General features: G+C 42.5%; 1 protein-coding gene across 1 annotated transcript in view; it reads right to left on the bottom strand.

The window, feature by feature from the left end:
* The window catches only part of clcn7 (chloride channel 7), a 108,821-nt gene that overhangs the window by 60,737 nt on the left and 24,921 nt on the right, over window positions 1-23,163 (bottom strand). The window contains exons 2-6 of the mRNA XM_055897631.1: window positions 16,636-16,713; window positions 4,889-4,954; window positions 4,566-4,631; window positions 4,184-4,316; window positions 1,426-1,535 (exon numbers count right to left, since the gene is read on the bottom strand). Of these exons, the coding sequence (XP_055753606.1) occupies window positions 1,426-1,535; window positions 4,184-4,316; window positions 4,566-4,631; window positions 4,889-4,954; window positions 16,636-16,713 (453 nt within the window). The remainder of the gene's footprint in view (window positions 1-1,425; window positions 1,536-4,183; window positions 4,317-4,565; window positions 4,632-4,888; window positions 4,955-16,635; window positions 16,714-23,163) is intronic.

Raw genomic sequence — 23,163 nt, 5'->3', positions numbered from 1 at the left:
CCGTGGTTCACCACCCCAGGGCCAACAGACTGTAGTCTAACACGGTGGTTCACCACCCCAGGGCCAACAGACTGTAGTCTAACACGGTGGTTCAGACTGTAGTCTAACACGGTGGTCCAGACTGTAGTCTAACACGGTGGTCCGCCACCCCAAGGTCAACAGACTATAGTCTAACACGGTGGTTCACCACCCCAGGGCCAACAGACTGTAGTCTAACACGGTGGTTCAGACTTTAGTCTAACACGGTGGTTCACCCACCCAGGGCCAACAGACTGTAGTCTAACACGGTGGTTCAGACTATAGTCTAACACGGTGGTTCACCACCCCAGGGCCAACAGACTGTAGTCTAACACGGTGGTTCAGACTGTAGTCTAACACGGTGGTCCACCACCCCAGGGCCAACAGACTGTAGTCTAACACGGTGGTTCACCACCCCAGGGCCAACAGACTGTAGTCTAACACGGTGGTTCACCACCCCAGGGCCAACAGACTGTAGTCTAACACGGTGGTTCAGACTGTAGTCTAACACGGTGGTTCAGACTGTAGTCTAACACGGTGGTCCACCACCCCAGGGCCAACAGACTGTAGTCTAACACGGTGGTTCAGACTGTAGTCTAACACGGTGGTTCACCACCCCAGGGCCAACAGACTGTAGTCTAACACGGTGGTCCACCACCCCAGGGCCAACAGACTGTAGTCTAACACGGTGGTCCACCACCCCAGGGCCAACAGACTGTAGTCTAACACGGTGGTCCACCACCCCAGGGCCAACAGACTGTAGTCTAACACGGTGGTCCACCACCCCAGGGCCAACAGACTGTAGTCTAACACAGTGGTTCACCACCCCAGGGCCAACAGACTGTAGTCTAACACGGTGGTTCAGACTGTAGTCTAACACGGTGGTTCAGACTGTAGTCTAACACGGTGGTTCACCACCCCAGGGCCAACAGACTGTAGTATAACACGGTGGTTCAGACTGTAGTCTAACACGGTGGTTCACCACCCCAGGGCCAACAGACTGTAGTCTAACACGGTGGTTCAGACTGTAGTCTAACACGGTGGTCCACCACCCCAGGGCCAACAGACTGTAGTCTAACACGGTGGTTCAGACTGTAGTCTAACACGGTGGTTCAGACTGTAGTCTAACACGGTGGTCCGCCACCCCAGGGTCAACAGACTGTAGTCTAACACGGTGGTTCAGACTGTAGTCTAACACGGTGGTCCGCCACCCCAGGGCCAACAGACTGTAGTCTAACACGGTGGTTCGCACAGCTTGTTATTAGACTATGATTAACCAAGGCTCAATTCAAACCCCCACCTGCCCAGCAGTGTGCACTAGTTTCATACCTGCGCGCACGCAACACACACACACACGCACACTTACCTCAAAAGGCTACACACACACACTCCTCGTCTCCCTCTTACCTCGAAGAACGCCACTATGACAGCGCCCACCATGACGAAGGCCGAGTTCAGCACAGCCCAGAGGATGAGAGAGATGGAGAGACCTCCCACCTCCGTAAACTTCTCGATGTCTGGGACGGGGGCAGAGGGTCAAGGACAGGTAACAAACAACCAATCACACGCCACCACGCTGCAAGGTCCAGCCCTCCCCGACCAACCACAGAGCAGGACACTGGACCTCTATGGCATAATGATCTTTTGTCTGAAGGGCTACATATTTAAATTAGTGGGGATGATTGGCCGAATTCTGACCAATAAGGTTTTGATTGTATATATTAGGAGCCTCATTAGCACACGCCAATGGGGACAGCTAGTGTTACGACATAACAAAAAAGACATTACAGACAAAATACAAAATACTTTTACAGACATGTGAAAACATGTAGTCTGTGTGCCCATCTACCAGTTACACATACAGTCCATTCTTCCACATGTTGTTACAATACAGCTTTATTCTAAAATGGATAACATTTCCTTAATCCACACACAACACCCCACAATGACAAAGCAGAAGCAGATTCTTTGACATTTTTGCAAATATCTTTCCATAAGTATTCAGACCCTTTGGCAGCGACTACAACCTTGAATCTTCTTGGGTATGACACTACAAGCTTGGCACACCTGTATTTGGGGAGTTTCTCCCATTCTTCTCTGCAGATCCTCTCAAGCTCTGTCAGGTTGGATGGGGAGTGTTGCTGCACAGCTATTTTCAGGTCTCTCCAGAGATGTAATTTTATTTAACTAGGCAAGTCAGTTAAGGACAAATTCATATTTACAATGCCGGCCTAGGAACAGTGGGTTAACTGCCTTGTTCAGGGGCAGAACGACAGATTTTTACCTTGTCAGCTCGGGGATTCGATTTAGCAACCTTTCGGTTACTGGCCCAACCCTCTAACCACTAGGCTACCTGCCGCCCAAATAATGTCCAATACATTTTATTTACCACAGGTGGACTCCAATCAAGTTGTAGAAACATCTCAAGGATGATCAATGGAAACAGGATGCACCTGAGCTCAATTTCGAGTCTCATAGCAAAGGGTCTGAAGACTTATGTAAATAAGGTATCTTTTTTTATTTAGATTTGTAAAAGTTTCAAACCAAAAAGTTTTCACTTTGTAATTTCAGGGTATTATGTGTAGATGAGATTTTGGGGGGGAATAAGGCTGTACCATAACTAAATGTGGAGTTCCATGCACTCATGGCTCTGTACAATACTGTATGTTGAATTAGTTCTGGACCTGGTGACTGTGAAAAGACCCCTGGTGGCATGTCTGGTGGGGTAAGTGTGTGTGTCAGAGCTGTGTGGAACTTGACTATGCAAACACTTTGGAATTTCCAACAATGTTCCTTATAAAAACAAGAAGTGACACAGTCAGTCTTTCCTCAACTCTTAGCCAAGAGAGACTGGCATGCATAGTATTAATATTATCCCTCTGATTACAATGAAGAGCAAGATGTGCCGCTCTGTTCTGTGCTAACTGCAGCTTAACTTGGTCTTTCTTTGCAGCACTTGACCATATGATTGGACAATAAACAAGATAAGATAAACTAGAGACTATAGGACTTGCTTTGTGGAGTCAAAAAAAGCTGAGAAACTCTTTATTAGGGACAGACCTCTCTCCATATTTACAATGATTGAATCTATACGTTTTGACCATGACAGTTTACATTCTAAGGTAACACCAAGTAATTTAGTCTTCTCAACTTGATCAACAGCCACTACAACTAGCAACTACAGCAACTACAGCTAATGAAGTCACTGAAACCCTTAACGTATATGGTTGAATCATCAGCATACATGGACACAAATGCTGTGTTTAATGCCAGGTCATTGGTAAAAATAGAAAAGAGTGGAGGGCCTAGAGAGCTGCACTGCGGTACACCACACTTTACATGTTTGACATTAGAGAAGCTTCCATTAAAGAAAACCCTTTGAGTTATATTAGATAGATAGCTCTGAATCCATGATGTGGCAGAGGTACACTTTACTTTCCTAAACTCATTTGGAGACAAATGTCAATGGCTGAACAAAGACAACTCTGAACTGGACCTGGTCTCTCTAGGGGCTACCTCCCACAATGCACCAGCATACACGCCTGCACTTAGACCAATGCCAGTTTGGCAGAGAGAAAAGGGCAAAGTTGGGTGCCAGAAAATCCATCCAGAGCCCTGCTGTAAACAAACCTGTTAGCTAGCTAGATGGAGCTCACGGAGGATATTTTCAATGTGTGTATTTTGCAGTGAGTAGTTTACATGATGTTAGCGTTACAAGCTTACAACCACCGGCTGGCTGTGGCTAAAATGAGCCTAGCTATCTGCCTCCACATCGTGTGTCCGCTTCGGTCATGTTTCCGAGGGGATTCTTTGTAAGCTCTGCCTACCCAAACTCTTGATTTGTTGGGAGAGTTGTCCTTCTGAAGACTACCCTCCCGGGATTGGCCGAGAAAATCCAACATGATCTGGGATTTCAGAAACTAAAACTGGACATGACTAACCTGTGGGTGAGTGAGAGGAAGGACAGTCTGTTGTGGAACACAGACCACCAATGTAGGATGGGACAACAGTGGTACACAGACAATAGTTAACATGACATTTCAGAGTATGGAACACCTTCTGAACTGTGGGTCAGTGAGCGGAAGGACATGACAGTTCTGTGATGTGGGTCAGTGAGCGGAAGGACATGACAGTTCTGTGACTAGGTCAGTGAGCGGAAGGATACTCTGTTTGACAACGAAGTACTTGACCCCAGCCAGGTTTTCCACGGCGATATCGATGCAACAGGCTATGAGTCCAGTCAGGAAGCCAATCAGACCACAGATCACCCACCGACTGATCTCCAAACACTTGAACCCCTGAGGACGAGAGGGGAGAGAGATGGGGGGGGGGTCAGTGAGGAGAGAGGGGAGAGAGAGGGGGGGGGCATCAATGTGTGTGGGGGGGGGGGGGGGGGGGGCAGTGAGGAGAGGGGGGAGGGGGGGGACATCAATGTGTGGGGGGGGTGGGGGGGTCAGCGCGTGTGTGTGTGTGTGTGTGTGTGTGTGTGTGTGTGTGTGTGTGTGTGTGTGTGTGTGTGTGTGTGTAGGGGGGGGTTCTCTACTTACTAAGAAGCTCATCCGTCTCTCCTCCTCCAGAAACAGCTGATTCTCACTGTTGTCATAGTCCAGACTCTGAAACACAAACCATTCACTTTCACACAATCCATACTGCTCATAGACACGTGGTGACCCTGAGAGGACTTTGGACTCTTGATAAAAGTACCAACTAAACAAAAACAGATTTCATGTAAATATAGCGCTCATGTTTTTGGAACAATTAATATGATAAACATTGTGTTAAGTCTTATTTATAAAACGTTGATTAGCTACGTTGAACACCATTCAGAGCAGGTCCAAGGGGTCTGGAGACAGCACACCCAAGGGTTTACCTCATATTTGAGTGACAGCAGCTTCTCGTTGTGAGGGATCTCCTTGGGACAGCCCCTCACTGAGTCCTGAAGGAGGGAAGGATGCATGGGTTAAGTATTAAAACAGGACCAAGGGGGCATCTTCATCCCCTCTCCTTGTCTAGTCCCCTTCACATATTATCTGGAAGAACACAGGATAGGTGGAAGCAGAGCCATACAGGAAGGACATTAAGTTGGTCGTACTCCCTATACATGTAGACAAGTAGAGGAAGACAAATTAGACTATTGAGACACAGCCCAAGAGTCCATGCAGAATAACACCATAATGGATCGTTACAGAACACCATCATTATGGATCATTACAGAACACCATCATTATGGATCATTACAGAACACCACCATTATGGATCATTACAGAACACCACCATAATGGATCATTACAGAACACCACCATAATGGATCATTACAGAACAACACCATTATGGATCATTACAGAACACCACCATTATGGATCATTACAGAACACCACCATAATGGATCATTACAGAACACCACCATAATGGATCATTACAGAACACCACCATAATGGATCATTACAGAACACCACCATAATGGATCATTACAGAACACCACCATTATGGATCATTACAGAACACCACCATAATGGATCATTACAGAACACCACCATTATGGATCATTACAGAACACCACCATTATGGATCATTACAGAACACCACCATTATGGATCATTACAGAACACCACCATAATGGATCATTACAGAACACCACCATTATGGATCATTACAGAACACCACCATAATGGATCATTACAGAACACCACCATTATGGATCATTACAGAACACCACCATTATGGATCATTACAGAACACCACCATAATGGATCATTACAGAACACCACCATTATGGATCATTACAGAACACCACCATAATGGATCATTACAGAACACCACCATTATGGATCATTACAGAACACCACCATAATGGATCATTACAGAACACCACCATAATGGATCATTACAGAACACCACCATAATGGATCATTACAGAACACCACCATAATGGATCATTACAGAACACCACCATTATGGATCATTACAGAACACCACCATTATGGATCATTACAGAACACCACCATTATGGATCATTACAGAACACCACCATTATGGATCATTACAGAACACCACCATTATGGATCATTACAGAACACCACCATAATGGATCATTACAGAACACCACCATTATGGATCATTACAGAACACCACCATTATGGATCATTACAGAACACCACCATTATGGATCATTACAGAACACCACCATTATGAATCATTACAGAACACCACCATTATGAATCATTACAGAATAACACCATTATGGATCATTACAGAACGCCACCATTATGGATCATTACAGAACAACACCATTATGGATCATTACAGAACACCACCATTATGGATCATTGCAGAACACCACCATTATGGATCATTACAGAACACCACCATTATGGATCATTACAGAACGCCACCATTATGGATCATTACAGAACGCCACCATTATGGATCATTACAGAACGCCACCATTATGGATCATTACAGAACGCCACCATTATGGATCATTACAGAACAACACCATTATGGATCGTTACAGAACACCACCATTAAGGATCATTACAGAACACCACCATTATGGGTCATTACAGAACACCACCATAATGGATCATTACAGAACACCACCATTATGGATCATTACAGAATAACACCATTAAGGATCATTACAGAACACTACCATAATGGATCATTACAGAACACCACCATAATGGATCATTACAGAACACCACCATAATGGATCATTACAGAACACCACCATTATGGATCATTACAGAACACCACCATTATGGATCATTACAGAACACCACCATTATGGATCATTACAGAACACCACCATTATGAATCATTACAGAACACCACCATTATGAATCATTACAGAATAACACCATTATGGATCATTACAGAACGCCACCATTATGGATCATTACAGAACAACACCATTATGGATCATTACAGAACACCACCATTATGGATCATTGCAGAATAACACCATTATGGATCATTACAGAACACCACCATTATGGATCATTACAGAACGCCACCATTATGGATCATTACAGAACGCCACCATTATGGATCATTACAGAACAACACCATTATGGATCGTTACAGAACAACACCATTATGGATCGTTACAGAACACCACCATTAAGGATCATTACAGAACACCACCATTATGGGTCATTACAGAACACCACCATAATGGATCATTACAGAACACCACCATTATGGATCATTACAGAATAACACCAGTAAGGATCATTACAGAACACTACCATAATGGATCATTACAGAACACCACCATAATGGATCATTACAGAACACCACCATAATGGATCATTACAGAACACCACCATAATGGATCATTACAGAACACCACCATTAAGGATCATTACAGAACACCACCATTAAGGATCATTACAGAACACCACCATTAAGGATCATTACAGAAGAACACCACCATAATGGATCATTACAGAACACCACCATAATGGATCATTACAGAATACCACCATTAAGGATCATTACAGAATAACACCAGTAAGGATCATTACAGAACACTACCATAATGGATCATAAAACACCACCATTATGGATCATTACAGAACACCACCATTATGGATCATTACAGAATAACACCATTATGGATCATTGCAGAATAACACCATTATGGATCATTGCAGAATAACACCATTATGGATCATTACAGAATAACACCATTATGGATCATTACAGAACACCACCATTAAGGATCATTACAGAATAACACCATAATCATCAGATTCTTTCTGACCCTCAGGCTCACAACGCAAATCCAAAACATCCTAACAGGAAAATCGATTCCCTGTATAGTGCACTACTGTAGACCCGTGTCCATAGTGCAGTGACCAAAAGCAGTGGCCTATATATAGGAGATAACATGGTGTCATTTGCAGTGTTTTCCATTAGCGTCGGCCATTGTATAAATCGGACGGTTACTTTTTCCACTTCCTAATTAAAAACTAGGCTACTTTTCATTTAAAAAGGACTCGTCGGGATTTTGGCTCCACTTCCCCAAGAGTCAGATAAACTCGTGGATACCATTTTTATGTCTCGGTGTCCAGTTTGAAGGAAGTTGCTAACTAGCATTAGCACAATGACTGGAAGTCTATGGTACCTACTAGCATGCTAGCAATTACCATAGATTTCCAGTCATTGTGCTAATGCTAGTTAGCAACTTCCTTCAAACTGGACACAGAGACATACAAATGGTATCGATGAGTTCACGGACTCTGGTGAAGTAGATAAAGGGCTTCCCGAAGTATCTCTTTAAACCGGTCAATCCGCTCATCCTTCGAGCCCTCTCCCGTTAGAATGAATGATATGCATCTCCTAGAGATCTATTGATAGGATAGGCGCCTGTCAGTCACAAAGCCAGCGATGACAGGGAAACGCAGTCTGCGGTCTGTCCCACCTTCCGGGTATAATTTGTGTGAGCTGTGGTTGGTTGCAGTCAAATGTCTTTACACTAAAGGGAGAGAGCATGTTGCTGGTGAATTTGCACGTCCCATGTAATGTGTTAACGATGAGTCTAAATCCTCCACTTAGCCTTAATTATTGTTTTCTGGCACATTCATGTATTTCCTTTTGTGTGTTTCACATAACCAGACATGCATAGTTGTAGGCTATTTACTATGCTTTGATCGACAACTGAACAGCAAGTGTTGACTAGTTAATGAAAGGTTTTGAACTCACTGAATAAAGTCGATCTCCTACACACCTTTGCCATTCATAAATCATACAAGGTGGATGGATATATGTCCATGGTACCGCATTGGGACAAATAAACCAAAGGATTTACCAGGTTTCCTTTCCTACCATGTCAGAGCTCTCCTACCATGTCAGAGCTCTCCAACCATGTCAGAGCTCTCCAACCATGTCAGAGCTCTCCTACCATGTCAGAGCTCTCCTACCATGTCAGAGCTCTCCTACCATGTCAGAGCTCTCCTACCATGTCAGAGCTCTTCTACCATGTCAGAGCTCTTTTACCATGTCAGAGCTTTCCTACCATGTCAGAGCTCTCCTACCATGTCAGAGCTCTCCTACCATGTCAGAGCTTTCCTACCATGCCAGAGCTCTTCTACCATGTCAGAGCTTTCCTACCATGTCAGAGCTCTCCTACCATGTCAGAGCTCTCCTACCATGTCAGAGCTCTCCTACCATGTCAGAGCTCTCCTACCATGTCAGAGCTCTCCTACCATGTCAGAGCTCTCCTACCATGTCAGAGCTCTCCTACCATGTCAGAGCTCTCCTACCATGTCAGAGCTCTCCTACCATGTCAGAGCTTTCCTACCATGTCAGAGCTCTCCTACCATGTCAGAGCGTTACTACCATGTCAGAGTTTTCCAGACAGTGACACTAAAGAGAGTGACTCTTAGCTCATCAGTCAAAACAGAATGGGAAAGAACAAAACGCTTTCCTACCATGTCAGAGCTTGCCATGGGACCACACAGCCGTTCTCTTCCTTTGAAAATAGTCCTGATCATACAGACCTAGACACTATCCTAAACAACTATAGACCTGATCCTACAGACCTAAACACTATCCAAAACAACTATAGACCTGATCCTACAGACCTAAACACTATCCAAAACAACTATAGACATGGTCATACAGACCTAAACACTATCCAAAACAACTATAGACCTGATCCTACAGACCTAAACACTATCCAAAACAACTATAGACCTGATCCTACAGACCTAAACAACTATAGACCTGATCCTACAGACCTAAACAACTATAGACCTGATCCTACAGACCTAAACAACTATAGACCTGATCCTACAGACCTAAACAACTATAGACCTGATCATACAGACCTAGACACTATCCAAAACAACTATAGACCTGATCCTACAGACCTAAACACTATCCAAAACAACTATAGACCTGATCCTACAGACCGAAACACTATCCTAAACAACTATAGACCTGATCCTACAGACCTAAACACTATCCAAAACAACTATAGTCCTGATCCTACAGACCTAAACAACTATAGACCTGATCCTACAGACCTAAACAACTATCCTAAACAACTAACAACACACTGAATTCATTCACCTCACAAGGATACTACCAAGATACTCTGGGTGTCGATGCCATATGTATTCCATTCTCACGATTCTATATGTATTGCGATTCGATACTGTGATTTTATTTGCGATTCGATGTTCCAAACTATTTGCTCAAGCGATGTCAGCTGCAGACAGACAAGAGAGAGCCAATGGAAAAGCAAGTTTTGATCAAATCATGGAAATAAAAGTGCTTCCTATTTTTTTTTAAGAAATGGAGTACGAGCTATGAAGAAAAAAAAATACTGGGGTTTTGCTGCTGGTACAGCCGACTAGCGCAAAAATAATATTGTGATATTGTCAAAAGTAATATCCCATCAAATCCATCCCCTCCCCCATCACTAGAATTCACACGTTTTCAGTCATTTAAAATTGTAAAATTGCGTCTCTACACAATATCACAAAAAAACTCAAATCAATCTGGGAGGTACACACGATAAAGTATCCAATCATTTCGCTGTGTATTTTAGATGGAATCAATGAATTAGAACGTACCAGTCCACTAAAATAGAGCTCCTTGGACAAAACATTTCAGAACCCAGGGGAGAAAGCTTCACTAGAACAACCCCTCTTGTAGACCTAATCTATGGTCATTCTGAGTTTTACTTCTCCTAGTGGGGGGGGGGGGGGGGGGGGGGGGGCAGAATGACCATAGATTACCAGAACAGGACAGGATTGCCAAACACAGGAATAGCTTGAAGTGGAACTAAAACTGGGCATGGACTTTCCACACTCGTGCTTTACAAAGCCCATGACTCAGACTGGCTGGCTGTTGGTTAGTCGTCTTGTTCTTAGTCAGATCATTTTGCAATGGTTGAATCCAAGTTCAGACTGCTAAATCAGGCTTCTAGACCTGCTGCAGATGATTACAGTCAGGCTTGTAGGCCTGCTGCAGTGGATTACAGTCAGGCTTGTAGGCCTGCTGCAGTGGATTACAGTCAGGCTTGTAGGCCTGCTGCAGTGGATTACAGTCAGGCTTGTAGGCCTGCTGCAGTGGATTACAGTCAGGCTTGTAGGCCTGCTGCAGTGGATTACAGTCTGGCTTGTAGGCCTGCTGCAGAGGATTACAGTCAGGCTTCTAGGCCTGCTGCAGTGGATTACAGTCAGGCTTGTAGGCCTGCTGCAGTGGATTACAGTCAGGCTTGTAGGCCTGCTGCAGTGGATTACAGTCAGGCTTGTAGGCCTGCTGCAGTGGATTACAGTCAGGCTTGTAGGCCTGCTGCAGTGGATTACAGTCAGGCTTGTAGGCCTGCTGCAGTGGATTAGTCAGGCTTGCAGGCCTGTTGCAGAGGATTACAGTCAGGCTTCTAGGCCTGCTGCAGTGGATTACAGTCAGGCTTGTAGGCCTGCTGCAGAGGATTACAGTCAGGCTTGTAGGCCTGCTGCAGAGGATTACAGTCAGGCTTCTAGGCCTGCTGCAGTGGATTACAGTCAGGCTTCTAGGCCTGCTGCAGTGGATTACAGTCAGGCGTGTAGACCTGCTGCAGTGGATTACAGTCAGGCGTGTAGACCTGCTGCAGTGGATTACAGTCAGGCTTGTAGGCCTGCTGCAGTGGATTACAGCCAGGCTTGTAGGCCTGCTGCAGTGGATTACAGTCAGGCTTCTAGGCCTGCTGCGTGGATTACAGTCAGGTTTGTAGACCTGCTACAGTGGATTACAGTCAGGCTTGTAGACCATCTACAGTGGATTAAAGTCAGGCGTGTAGGCCTGCTGCAGTGGATTACAGTCAGGCTTGTAGGCCTGCTGCAGTGGATTACAGTCAGGCTTGTAGGCCTGCTGCAGTGGATTACAGTCAGGCTTGTAGGCCTGCTGCAGTGGATTACAGTCAGGCTTGTAGGCCTGCTGCAGTGGATTACAGTCAGGCTTGTAGGCCTGCTGCAGTGGGTTACAGTCTGGCTTGTAGACCTGCTGCAGTGGATTACAGTCAGGCTTGTAGGCCTGCTGCAGTGGATTACAGTCAGGCTTGTAGGCCTGCTGCAGTGGATTACAGTCTGGCTTGTAGGCCTGCTGCAGTGGATTACAGTCTGGCTTGTAGGCCTGCTGCAGTGGATTACAGTCAGGCTTGTAGGCCTGCTGCAGTGGATTACAGTCAGGCTTGTAGGCCTGCTGCAGTGAATTACAGTCAGGCTTAAAGGCCTGCTGCAGATGATTACAGTCTGGCTTGTAGGCCTGCTGCAGTGGATTACAGTCAGGCTTGCAGGCCTGTTGCAGAGGATTACAGTCAGGCTTCTAGGCCTGCTGCAGTGGATTACAGTCAGGTTTGTAGGCCTGCTGCAGTGGATTACAGTCAGGTTTGTAGGCCTGCTGCAGTGGATTACAGTCTGGCTTGTAGGCCTGCTGCAGTGGATTACAGTCAGGCTTGTAGGAAGTATTAAGACCACACAATTGTTCTATTTAGAGGCCGTGTTTATTAATAGACTAGCTAGATCCACAACTTGTTCCCCAGGTTTTAGTAGGCCTGAAACACTGTACTGGAATTAGACTGTCACACTCAGTTGATCTTCTGCAGATTATATATAAACTTCTTTAGGAAAACAGCCCTGATGTTGGAAACGACCATCATTATGTTGTCATCCAGAGTCATGTATTTTCCAAGAAATGCCACACAATATTATATATACAGCAGGTTTTGAAAAAAGACCAACGAGTTCGGTCTGCTTCGTGTTTTCATTTCGCCTGTGTTGGGGTCACAGTCACGGGACCCGTGTTCTTAACGGCTAAGCCTGTGTTGGGGTCACAGTCACGGGACCCGGGTTCGTAACGGCTAAGCCTGTGTTGGGTTCACAGTCACGGGACCCGGGTTCGTAACGGCTAATCCTGTGTTGGGGTCACAGTCACGGGACCCGGGTTCGTAATGGCTAAGCCTGTGTTGGGTTCACAGTCACGGGACCCGGGTTCGTAACGGCTAAACCTGTGTTCGGTTGACAGTCACTGGCCTGGTCTTGAACAGAAAGTGTTATGTTTGGGGCAAATCCAATACAACACATTACTGAGTACCACTCTCATATTTTTAAGCATAGTGGTGGCTGAATCATGTTATGGGTATGCTTGTAATCATTAAGGACTGGGAAGTTTTTCAGGATAAAAAGAAACGGAATGGAGCTAAGTCCTAGAGGAAGTCCTGGTTCAGTGCTTTCCACCAGACAGTGGGAGAATAATTCACCATTCAGCAGGATAATAACCTAAAACACAAGGATAAATCTACACTGGAGTTGCTTACCAAGAAGACAGTGAATGTTCCTGAGTGGCCGAGTTAGAGTTTTGACTTAAATCTGCTTTAAAATCTACAGCAAGACTTGAAAATGATTGTTGATCATTGCTAGACAATGACAGAGCTTGAAGAATTTTGAAAATAATAAATGGGCAAATATTGTACAATCCAGGTGTGGAAAGCTCTTAGAGACTTACCCAGAAACACTCACAGCTGTAATTGTTGCCAAAGGTGATTCTAACAAGTACTGACTCAGGGGTGTGAATAGTTAAGTAAATTAGATATTTCTGTATTTCATTTTCAATAAAGTCTAAAAACATGTTTTCACTGTCATTACAGGGTACTGTGTGCAATCTAAAACATGTTGACTTCAGGCTGTAAACACAACAAAATGTCAAGGGGTATGAATACTTCCTGAAGGCACTGTATGTGTACCTTTATTTAGAAATACTCACAACGCAGCCAGTTTGGTCAGCGTGTAACACGGAACCCAAACCGACTGCGCGCGTGCGCCATCGTGCGCTATCGTGCATAAATGTATTTTGTCCCCCCACACCAAACGCGATCACGACACGCAGGTTAAAATATCAAAACAAACTCTGAACCAATGACATTAATTTGGGGACAGGTCGAAAAGCATTAAACATGTATGGCAATTTAGCTAGTTAGCTTGCACTTGCTAGCTAATTTGTCCTATTTAGCTAGCTTGCCGTTGCTAGATAATTTGTCCTGGGATATGAACATTGAGTTGCTATTTTACCTGAAATGCACAAGGGCCTCTACTCCGACAATTAATCCACACATAAAACGGCAAACCGAATCGTTTCTAGTCATCTCTCCTCCTTCCAAGCACTTTCATATTTGAACTTATATGGTGATCGGCATCTAAACTTTCATAGTATTACCACGACGATCGGCAAAACAGTTCGTCTTTCAATCCCCCACGTGGGTATAACCAATGAGGAGATGGCACATGGGTACCTGCGTCTATAAACCAATGAGGCGATGGGAAAGGCAGGAATTTCAGTGCAATCTGCGTCACAAATAGAAAGGAGTTATATTTTAGCCCTTGGCAACGCAGACGCTCGTTGGCACGCAAGCAGTGTGGCGCAATAACTGAATAACATGGATTTCTACATTTATTTTGCGACGCTCGCGCACGCGACGTGTCCGGTCTGGTCAGCGTGTTAGGCTGCTACTGCAGCCAGTTTGGTCAGCATGTTAGACTGCAGCAGCCAGTTTGGTCAGCATGTTAGACTGCTGCTGCAGCCAGTTTGGTCAGCATGTTAGACTGCAGCAGCCAGTTTGGTCAGCGTGTTAGACTGCAGCAGCCAGTTTGGTCAGCGTGTTAGACTGCAGCAGCCAGTTTGGTCAGCGTGTTAGACTGCAGCAGCAGCCAGTTTGGTCAGCGTGTTAGACTGCTGCAGCAGCCAGTTTGGTCAGCGTGTTAGACTGCTGCAGCAGCCAGTTTGGTCAGCGTGTTAGACTGCTGCAGCAGCCAGTTTGGTCAGCGTGTTAGACTGCTGCTGCAGCCAGTTTGGTCAGCGTGTTAGACTGCTGCTGCAGCCAGTTTGGTCAGCGTGTTAGACTGCTGCAGCCAGTTTGGTCAGCGTGTTAGACTGCAGCAGCAGCCAGTTTGGTCAGCGTGTTAGACTGCTGCTGCAGCCAGTTTGGTCAGCATGTTAGGCTGCTGCTGCAGCCAGTTTGGTCAGCGTGTTAGACTGCTGCTGCAGCCAGTTTGGTCAGCATGTTAGGCTGCAGCAGCCAGTTTGGTCAGCGTGTTAGGCTGCAGCAGCCAGTTTGGTCAGCGTGTTAGACTGCAGCAGCCAGTTTGGTCAGCGTGTTAGGCTGCAGCAGCCAGTTTGGTCAGCATGTTAGGCTGCAGCAGCCAGTTTGGTCAGCATGTTAGACTGCTGCTGCAGCCAGTTTGGTCAGCGTGTTAGACTGCAGCAGCAGCCAGTTTGGTCAGCGTGTTAGGCTGCAGCAGCAGCCAGTTTGGTCAGCGTGTTAGACTGCAGCAGCCAGTTTGGTCAGCGTGTTAGACTGCAGCAGCCAGTTTGGTCAGCGTGTTAGACTGCAGCAGCCAGTTTGGTCAGCGTGTTAGACTGCTGCAGCCAGTTTGGTCAGCGTGTTAGACTGCAGCAGCCAGTTTGGTCAGCGTGTTAGACTGCTGCAGCCAGTTTGGTCAGCGTGTTAGACTGCTGCTACAGCCAGTTTGGTCAGCGTGTTAGACTGCTGCAGCAGCCAGTTTGGTCAGCGTGTTAGACTGCAGCAGCAGCCAGTTTGGTCAGCGTGTTAGACTGCAGCAGCCAGTTTGGTCAGCGTGTTAGACTGCTGCAGCCAGTTTGGTCAGCGTGTTAGACTGCAGCAGCCAGTTTGGTCAGCGTGTTAGACTGCAGCAGCCAGTTTGGTCAGCGTGTTAGACTGCAGCAGCCAGTTTGGTCAGCGTGTTAGACTGCTGCAGCCAGTTTGGTCAGCGTGTTAGACTGCAGCAGCCAGTTTGGTCAGCGTGTTAGACTGCTGCTACAGCCAGTTTGGTCAGCGTGTTAGACTGCTGCTACAGCCAGTTTGGTCAGCGTGTTAGACTGCTGCAGCAGCCAGTTTGGTCAGCGTGTTAGACTGCAGCAGCCAGTTTGGTCAGCGTGTTAGACTGCTGCAGCAGCCAGTTTGGTCAGCGTGTTAGACTGCTGCTGCAGCCAGTTTGGTCAGCGTGTTAGACTGCTGCTGCAGCCAGTTTGGTCAGCGTGTTAGACTGCAGCAGCCAGTTTGGTCAGCGTGTTAGACTGCTGCAGCCAGTCTGGTCAGCGTGTTAGACTGCAGCAGCCAGTTTGGTCAGCGTGTTAGGCTGCTGCTGCAGCCAGTTTGGTCAGCGTGTTAGACTGCAGCAGCAGCCAGTTTGGTCAGCGTGTTAGACTGCAGCAGCAGCCAGTTTGGTCAGCGTGTTAGACTGCTGCAGCCAGTTTGGTCAGCGTGTTAGACTGCAGCAGCCAGTTTGGTCAGCGTGTTAGACTGCAGCAGCCAGTTTGGTCAGCGTGTTAGACTGCTGCAGCCAGTTTGGTCAGCGTGTTAGACTGCTGCTACAGCCAGTTTGGTCAGCGTGTTAGACTGCTGCAGCAGCCAGTTTGGTCAGCGTGTTAGACTGCTGCAGCCAGTTTGGTCAGCGTGTTAGACTGCAGCAGCCAGTTTGGTCAGCGTGTTAGACTGCTGCAGCAGCCAGTTTGGTCAGCGTGTTAGACTGCAGCAGCCAGTTTGGTCAGCGTGTTAGACTGCTGCGGACGGATGAGATGTCACATTGATAGAAAGCTGAACGTTACCTCGTCTGACGTCATATCCTCCTCCAGATCCACCGTGCTCAGTCTGCCTATGTGAAACATACCACCGTCCCCGGACAACTATGGACCAAACACATTACAGAGAATTAGAAAGATCTGTCTATGTTTCTTCAATGTAAACATGTAGGCCTAGTTAACATTTAGTATCACTAAATTAACATGTGTAATGTCTGGGGAAAAAAGTACGGTTGAAGTCGAAAGTTTACATACACTTAGGTTGGAGTCATTAAAACTCGTTTTTCAACCACTTGTTAACAAACGATAGTATTGTCAAGTCGGTTTGGACATCTACTTTGTGCATGACACAAGTTATTTTTTCAACAATTGTTTACAGACAGATTATTTCACTGTATCACAATTCCAGTGGGTTAGAAGTTTACATACACTAAGTTGACTGTGCCTTTAAACAGCGTGGAAAATTCAAGAAAATGATGTCATGGCTTAAGAAGCTTCTGATAAGCTAATTGACATAATTTGAGTCAATTGGAGGTGTACCTGTGGATGTATTTCAAGGCCTACCTTCAAACTCAGTGCCTCTTTGCTAGACATCATGGGGAAATCAAAAGAAATCAGCCAAGACCTCTGAAAAAAAATTGTGGACCTCCACAAGTCTGGTTCATCCTTAGGAGCAATTTCCAAACGCCTGAAGGTACCACGTTCATCTGTACAAACAATAGTACGCAAGTATATACACCATGGGACCACGCAGCCGTCATACCGCTCAGGAAGGAGACGCGTTCTGTCTCCTAGAGATGAACGTACTTTGGTGCAAAAAGTGTAAATAAATCCGAGAACAACAGCAGAGGACCTTGTGAAGATGCTGGTGGAAACAGGTACAAATGTATCGATGTCCACGGTAAAACGAGTCCTATATCGACATGACCTGAAAGGCCACTCAGCAAGGAAGAAGCCACTGCTCCAAAACCACTATAAAAAAGCCAGACTACGGTTTGCAACTGCATATAGGGACAAAGATCATACTTTTTGGAGAAATGTCCTCTGGTCTGATGAAACAAAAATAGAACTGTTTGGCCATTACAACCATCGTTATGTTTGGAGGAAAAAGGGGGAGGCTTGCAAGCCGAAGAACACCATCCCAACCGTGAAGCACGGGGGTGGCAGCATCATGTTGTGGGGGTGCTTTGCTGCAGGAGGGACTGGTGCACTTCACACAATATATGGCATCATGAGGATGGAAAATTATGTGGATATATTGAAGCAACATCTCAAGACATCAGTCAGGAAGTTAAATCTTGGTCGCAAAATGGGTCTTCCAAATGGACAATGACCCCAAGCATACTTCCAAACTTCTGACCCACTGGGAATGTGATGAAAGAAATAAAAGCTGAAATAAATCATTCTCTCTACTATTATTCTGACATTTCACATCCTTAAAAAAAAGCGGTGATCCTAACTGACCTAAGACAGGGAATTTGTACTAGGATTAAATGTCAGGAATTGTGAAAAACTGAGTTTAAATGTATTTGGCTAAGGTGTATGTAAACTTCCGACTTCAACTGTACGTCTGTGTGTCTTCAATTTAACATGTAACATTTAGCATCACTAAGTTAACATGTAACATTTAGGCATAGTTGATAGCAGTCAGTTTTACTGGACAAGTTAAGATGTGTGTAATTCCTGTGTAATTTACATAACATGTATTGACATTCAGCAGTCAGTAGTACTAACAGCTCAGTTATCATGTATTAACATCTAACATTCAGTAATACTAACAGCTCAGTTATCATGTATTAACATCTAACAGCTCAGTTATCATGTATTAACATCTAACATTCAGTAATACTAACAGCTCAGTTATCATGTATTAACATCTAACATTCAGTTATCATGTGTTAACATCTAACAGTCAGTAATACTAACAGCTCAGTTATCATGTATTAACATCTAACAGTCAGTTATCATGTATTAACATCTAACAATCAGTAATACTAACAGCTCAGTTATCATGTATTAACATCTAACAGTCAGTTATCATGTATTAACATCTAACAGCTCAGTTATCATGTATTAACATCTAACAGCTCAGTTATCATGTATTAACATCTAACAGTCAGTTATCATGTATTAACATCTAACAATCAGTAATACTAACAGCTCAGTTATCATGTATTAACATCTAACAGCTCAGTTATCATGTATTAACATCTAACAGTCAGTTATCATGTATTAACATCTAACAATCAGTAATACTAACAGCTCAGTTATCATGTATTAACATCTAACAGCTCAGTTATCATGTATTAACATCTAACAGCTCAGTTATCATGTATTAACATCTAACAGTCAGTAATACTAACAGCTCAGTTATCATGTATTAACATCTAACAGCTCAGTTATCATGTATTAACATCTAACAGTCAGTAATACTAACAGCTCAGTTATCATGTATTAACATCTAACAGTCAGTAATACTAACAGCTCAGTAATACTAACAGCTCAGTTATCATGTATTAACATCTAACAGTCAGTAATACTAACAGCTCAGTTATCATGTATTAACATCTAACAGTCAGTAATACTAACAGCTCAGTTATCATGTATTAACATCTAACAGTCAGTAATACTAACAGCTCAGTTATCATGTATTAACATCTAACAGCTCAGTTATCATGTATTAACATCTAACAGTCAGTAATACTAACAGCTCAGTTATCATGTATTAACATCTAACAGTCAGTTATCATGTATTAACATCTAACAGTCAGTAATACTAACAGCTCAGTTATCATGTATTAACATCTAACAGTCAGTAATACTAACAGCTCAGTTATCATGTATTAACATCTAACAGTCAGTAATACTAACAGCTCAGTTATCATGTATTAACATCTAACAGTCAGTTATCATGTATTAACATCTAACAGCTCAGTTATCATGTATTAACATCTAACAGTCAGTAATACTAACAGCTCAGTTATCATGTATTAACATCTAACAGCTCAGTTATCATGTATTAACATCTAACAGTCAGTAATACTAACAGCTCAGTTATCATGTATTAACATCTAACAGCTCAGTTATCATGTATTAACATCTAACAGCTCAGTTATCATGTATTAACATCTAACAGTCAGTAATACTAACAGCTCAGTTATCATGTATTAACATCTAACAGTCAGTAATACTAACAGCTCAGTTATCATGTATTAACATCTAACAGCTCAGTTATCATGTATTAACATCTAACAGCTCAGTTATCATGTATTAACATCTAACAGCTCAGTTATCATGTATTAACAGTCAGTTATCATGTATTAACATCTAACAATCAGTAATACTAACAGCTCAGTTATCATGTATTAACATCTAACAGCTCAGTTATCATGTATTAACATCTAACAGCTCAGTTATCATGTATTAACATCTAACAGTCAGTAATACTAACAGCTCAGTTATCATGTATTAACAACTAACAGTCAGTAATACTAACAGCTCAGTTATCATGTATTAACATCTAACAGTCAGTAATACTAACAGCTCAGTTATCATGTATTAACATCTAACAGCTCAGTTATCATGTATTAACATCTAACAGTCAGTAATACTAACAGCTCAGTTATCATGTATTAACATCTAACAGTCAGTTATCATGTATTAACATCTAACAGTCAGTAATACTAACAGCTCAGTTATCATGTATTAACATCTAACAGTCAGTTATCATGTATTAACATCTAACAGTCAGTAATACTAACAGCTCAGTTATCATGTATTAACATCTAACAGTCAGTTATCATGTATTAACATCTAACAGTCAGTTATCATGTATTAACATCTAACAGTCAGTTATCATGTATTAACATCTAACAGTCAGTTATCATGTATTAACATCTAACAGCTCAGTTATCATGTATTAACATCTAACAGTCAGTAATACTAACAGCTCAGTTATCATGTATTAACATCTAACAGTCAGTAATACTAACAGCTCAGTTATCATGTATTAACATCTAACAGTCAGTAATACTAACAGTCAGTTATCATGTATTAACATCTAACAGCTCAGTTATCATGTATTAACATCTAACAGTCAGTTATCATGTATTAACATCTAACAGTCAGTAATACTAACAGCTCAGTTATCATGTATTAACATCTAACAGCTCAGTTATCATGTATTAACATCTAACAGTCAGTAATACTAACAGCTCAGTTATCATGTATTAACATCTAACAGCTCAGTAATACTAACAGCTCAGTTATCATGTATTAACATCTAACAGTCAGTAATACTAACAGCTCAGTTATCATGTATTAACATCTAACAGCTCAGTTATCATGTATTAACATCTAACAGTCAGTAGTACTAACAGCTCAGTTATCATGTATTAACATCTAACAGTCAGTAATACTAACAGCTCAGTTATCATGTATTAACATCTAACAGTCAGTAATACTAACAGTCAGTTATCATGTATTAACATCTAACAGTCAGTAATACTAACAGCTCAGTTATCATGTATTAACATCTAACAGTCAGTAATACTAACAGCTCAGTTATCATGTATTAACATCTAACAGTCAGTAATACTAACAGCTCAGTTATCATGTATTAACATCTAACAGTCAGTAATACTAACAGCTCAGTTATCATGTATTAACATCTAACAGTCAGTAATACTAACAGCTCAGTTATCATGTATTAACATCTAACAGTCAGTAATACTAACAGCTCAGTTATCATGTATTAACATCTAACAGTCAGTAATACTAACAGCTCAGTTATCATGTATTAACATCTAACAGTCAGTAATACTAACAGCTCAGTTATCATGTATTAACATCTAACAGCTCAGTTATCATGTATTAACATCTAACAGTCAGTAATACTAACAGCTCAGTTATCATGTATTAACATCTAACAGTCAGTAATACTAACAGCTCAGTTATCATGTATTAACATCTAACAGCTCAGTTATCATGTATTAACATCTAACAGCTCAGTTATCATGTATTAACATCTAACAGCTCAGTTATCATGTATTAACATCTAACAGTCAGTAATACTAACAGCTCAGTTATCATGTATTAACATCTAACAGCTCAGTTATCATGTATTAACATCTAACAGCTCAGTAATACTAACAGCTCAGTTATCATGTATTAACATCTAACAGTCAGTAATACTAACAGCTCAGTTATCATGTATTAACATCTAACAGCTCAGTTATCATGTATTAACATCTAACAGTCAGTAATACTAACAGCTCAGTTATCATGTATTAACATCTAACAGCTCAGTAGTACTAACAGCTCAGTTATCATGTATTAACATCTAACAGCTCAGTTATCATGTATTAACATCTAACAGCTCAGTTATCATGTATTAACATCTAACAGTCAGTTATCATGTATTAACATCTAACAGTCAGTAATACTAACAGCTCAGTTATCATGTATTAACATCTAACAGTCAGTAATACTAACAGCTCAGTTATCATGTATTAACAACTAACAGTCAGTAATACTAACAGCTCAGTTATCATGTATTAACATCTAACAGTCAGTAATACTAACAGCTCAGTTATCATGTATTAACATCTAACAGCTCAGTTATCATGTATTAACATCTAACAGTCAGTTATCATGTATTAACATCTAACAGCTCAGTTATCATGTATTAACATCTAACAGTCAGTTATCATGTATTAACATCTAACAATCAGTAATACTAACAGCTCAGTTATCATGTATTAACATCTAACAGCTCAGTTATCATGTATTAACATCTAACAGCTCAGTTATCATGTATTAACATCTAACAGTCAGTAATACTAACAGCTCAGTTATCATGTATTAACATCTAACAGTCAGTAATACTAACAGCTCAGTTATCATGTATTAACATCTAACAGTCAGTAATACTAACAGCTCAGTTATCATGTATTAACATCTAACAGTCAGTTATCATGTATTAACATCTAACAGTCAGTAATACTAACAGCTCAGTTATCATGTATTAACATCTAACAGTCAGTAATACTAACAGCTCAGTTATCATGTATTAACATCTAACAGCTCAGTTATCATGTATTAACATCTAACAGCTCAGTTATCATGTATTAACATCTAACAGTCAGTAATACTAACAGCTCAGTTATCATGTATTAACATCTAACAGCTCAGTTATCATGTATTAACATCTAACAGTCAGTAATACTAACAGCTCAGTTATCATGTATTAACATCTAACAGTCAGTAATACTAACAGCTCAGTTATCATGTATTAACATCTAACAGCTCAGTTATCATGTATTAACATCTAACAGCTCAGTTATCATGTATTAACATCTAACAGTCAGTAATACTAACAGCTCAGTTATCATGTATTAACATCTAACAGTCAGTTATCATGTATTAACATCTAACAGTCAGTAATACTAACAGCTCAGTTATCATGTATTAACATCTAACAGTCAGTAATACTAACAGCTCAGTTATCATGTATTAACATCTAACAGCTCAGTTATCATGTATTAACATCTAACA

Source organism: Salvelinus fontinalis, chromosome 2 (assembly GCF_029448725.1).
Source record: "Salvelinus fontinalis isolate EN_2023a chromosome 2, ASM2944872v1, whole genome shotgun sequence".
In the NCBI taxonomy this organism is placed as follows: domain Eukaryota; kingdom Metazoa; phylum Chordata; class Actinopteri; order Salmoniformes; family Salmonidae; genus Salvelinus; species Salvelinus fontinalis.
Note: the sequence above shows the minus strand (reverse complement) of the source record. Positions and strands in the feature narration are given on the sequence as shown.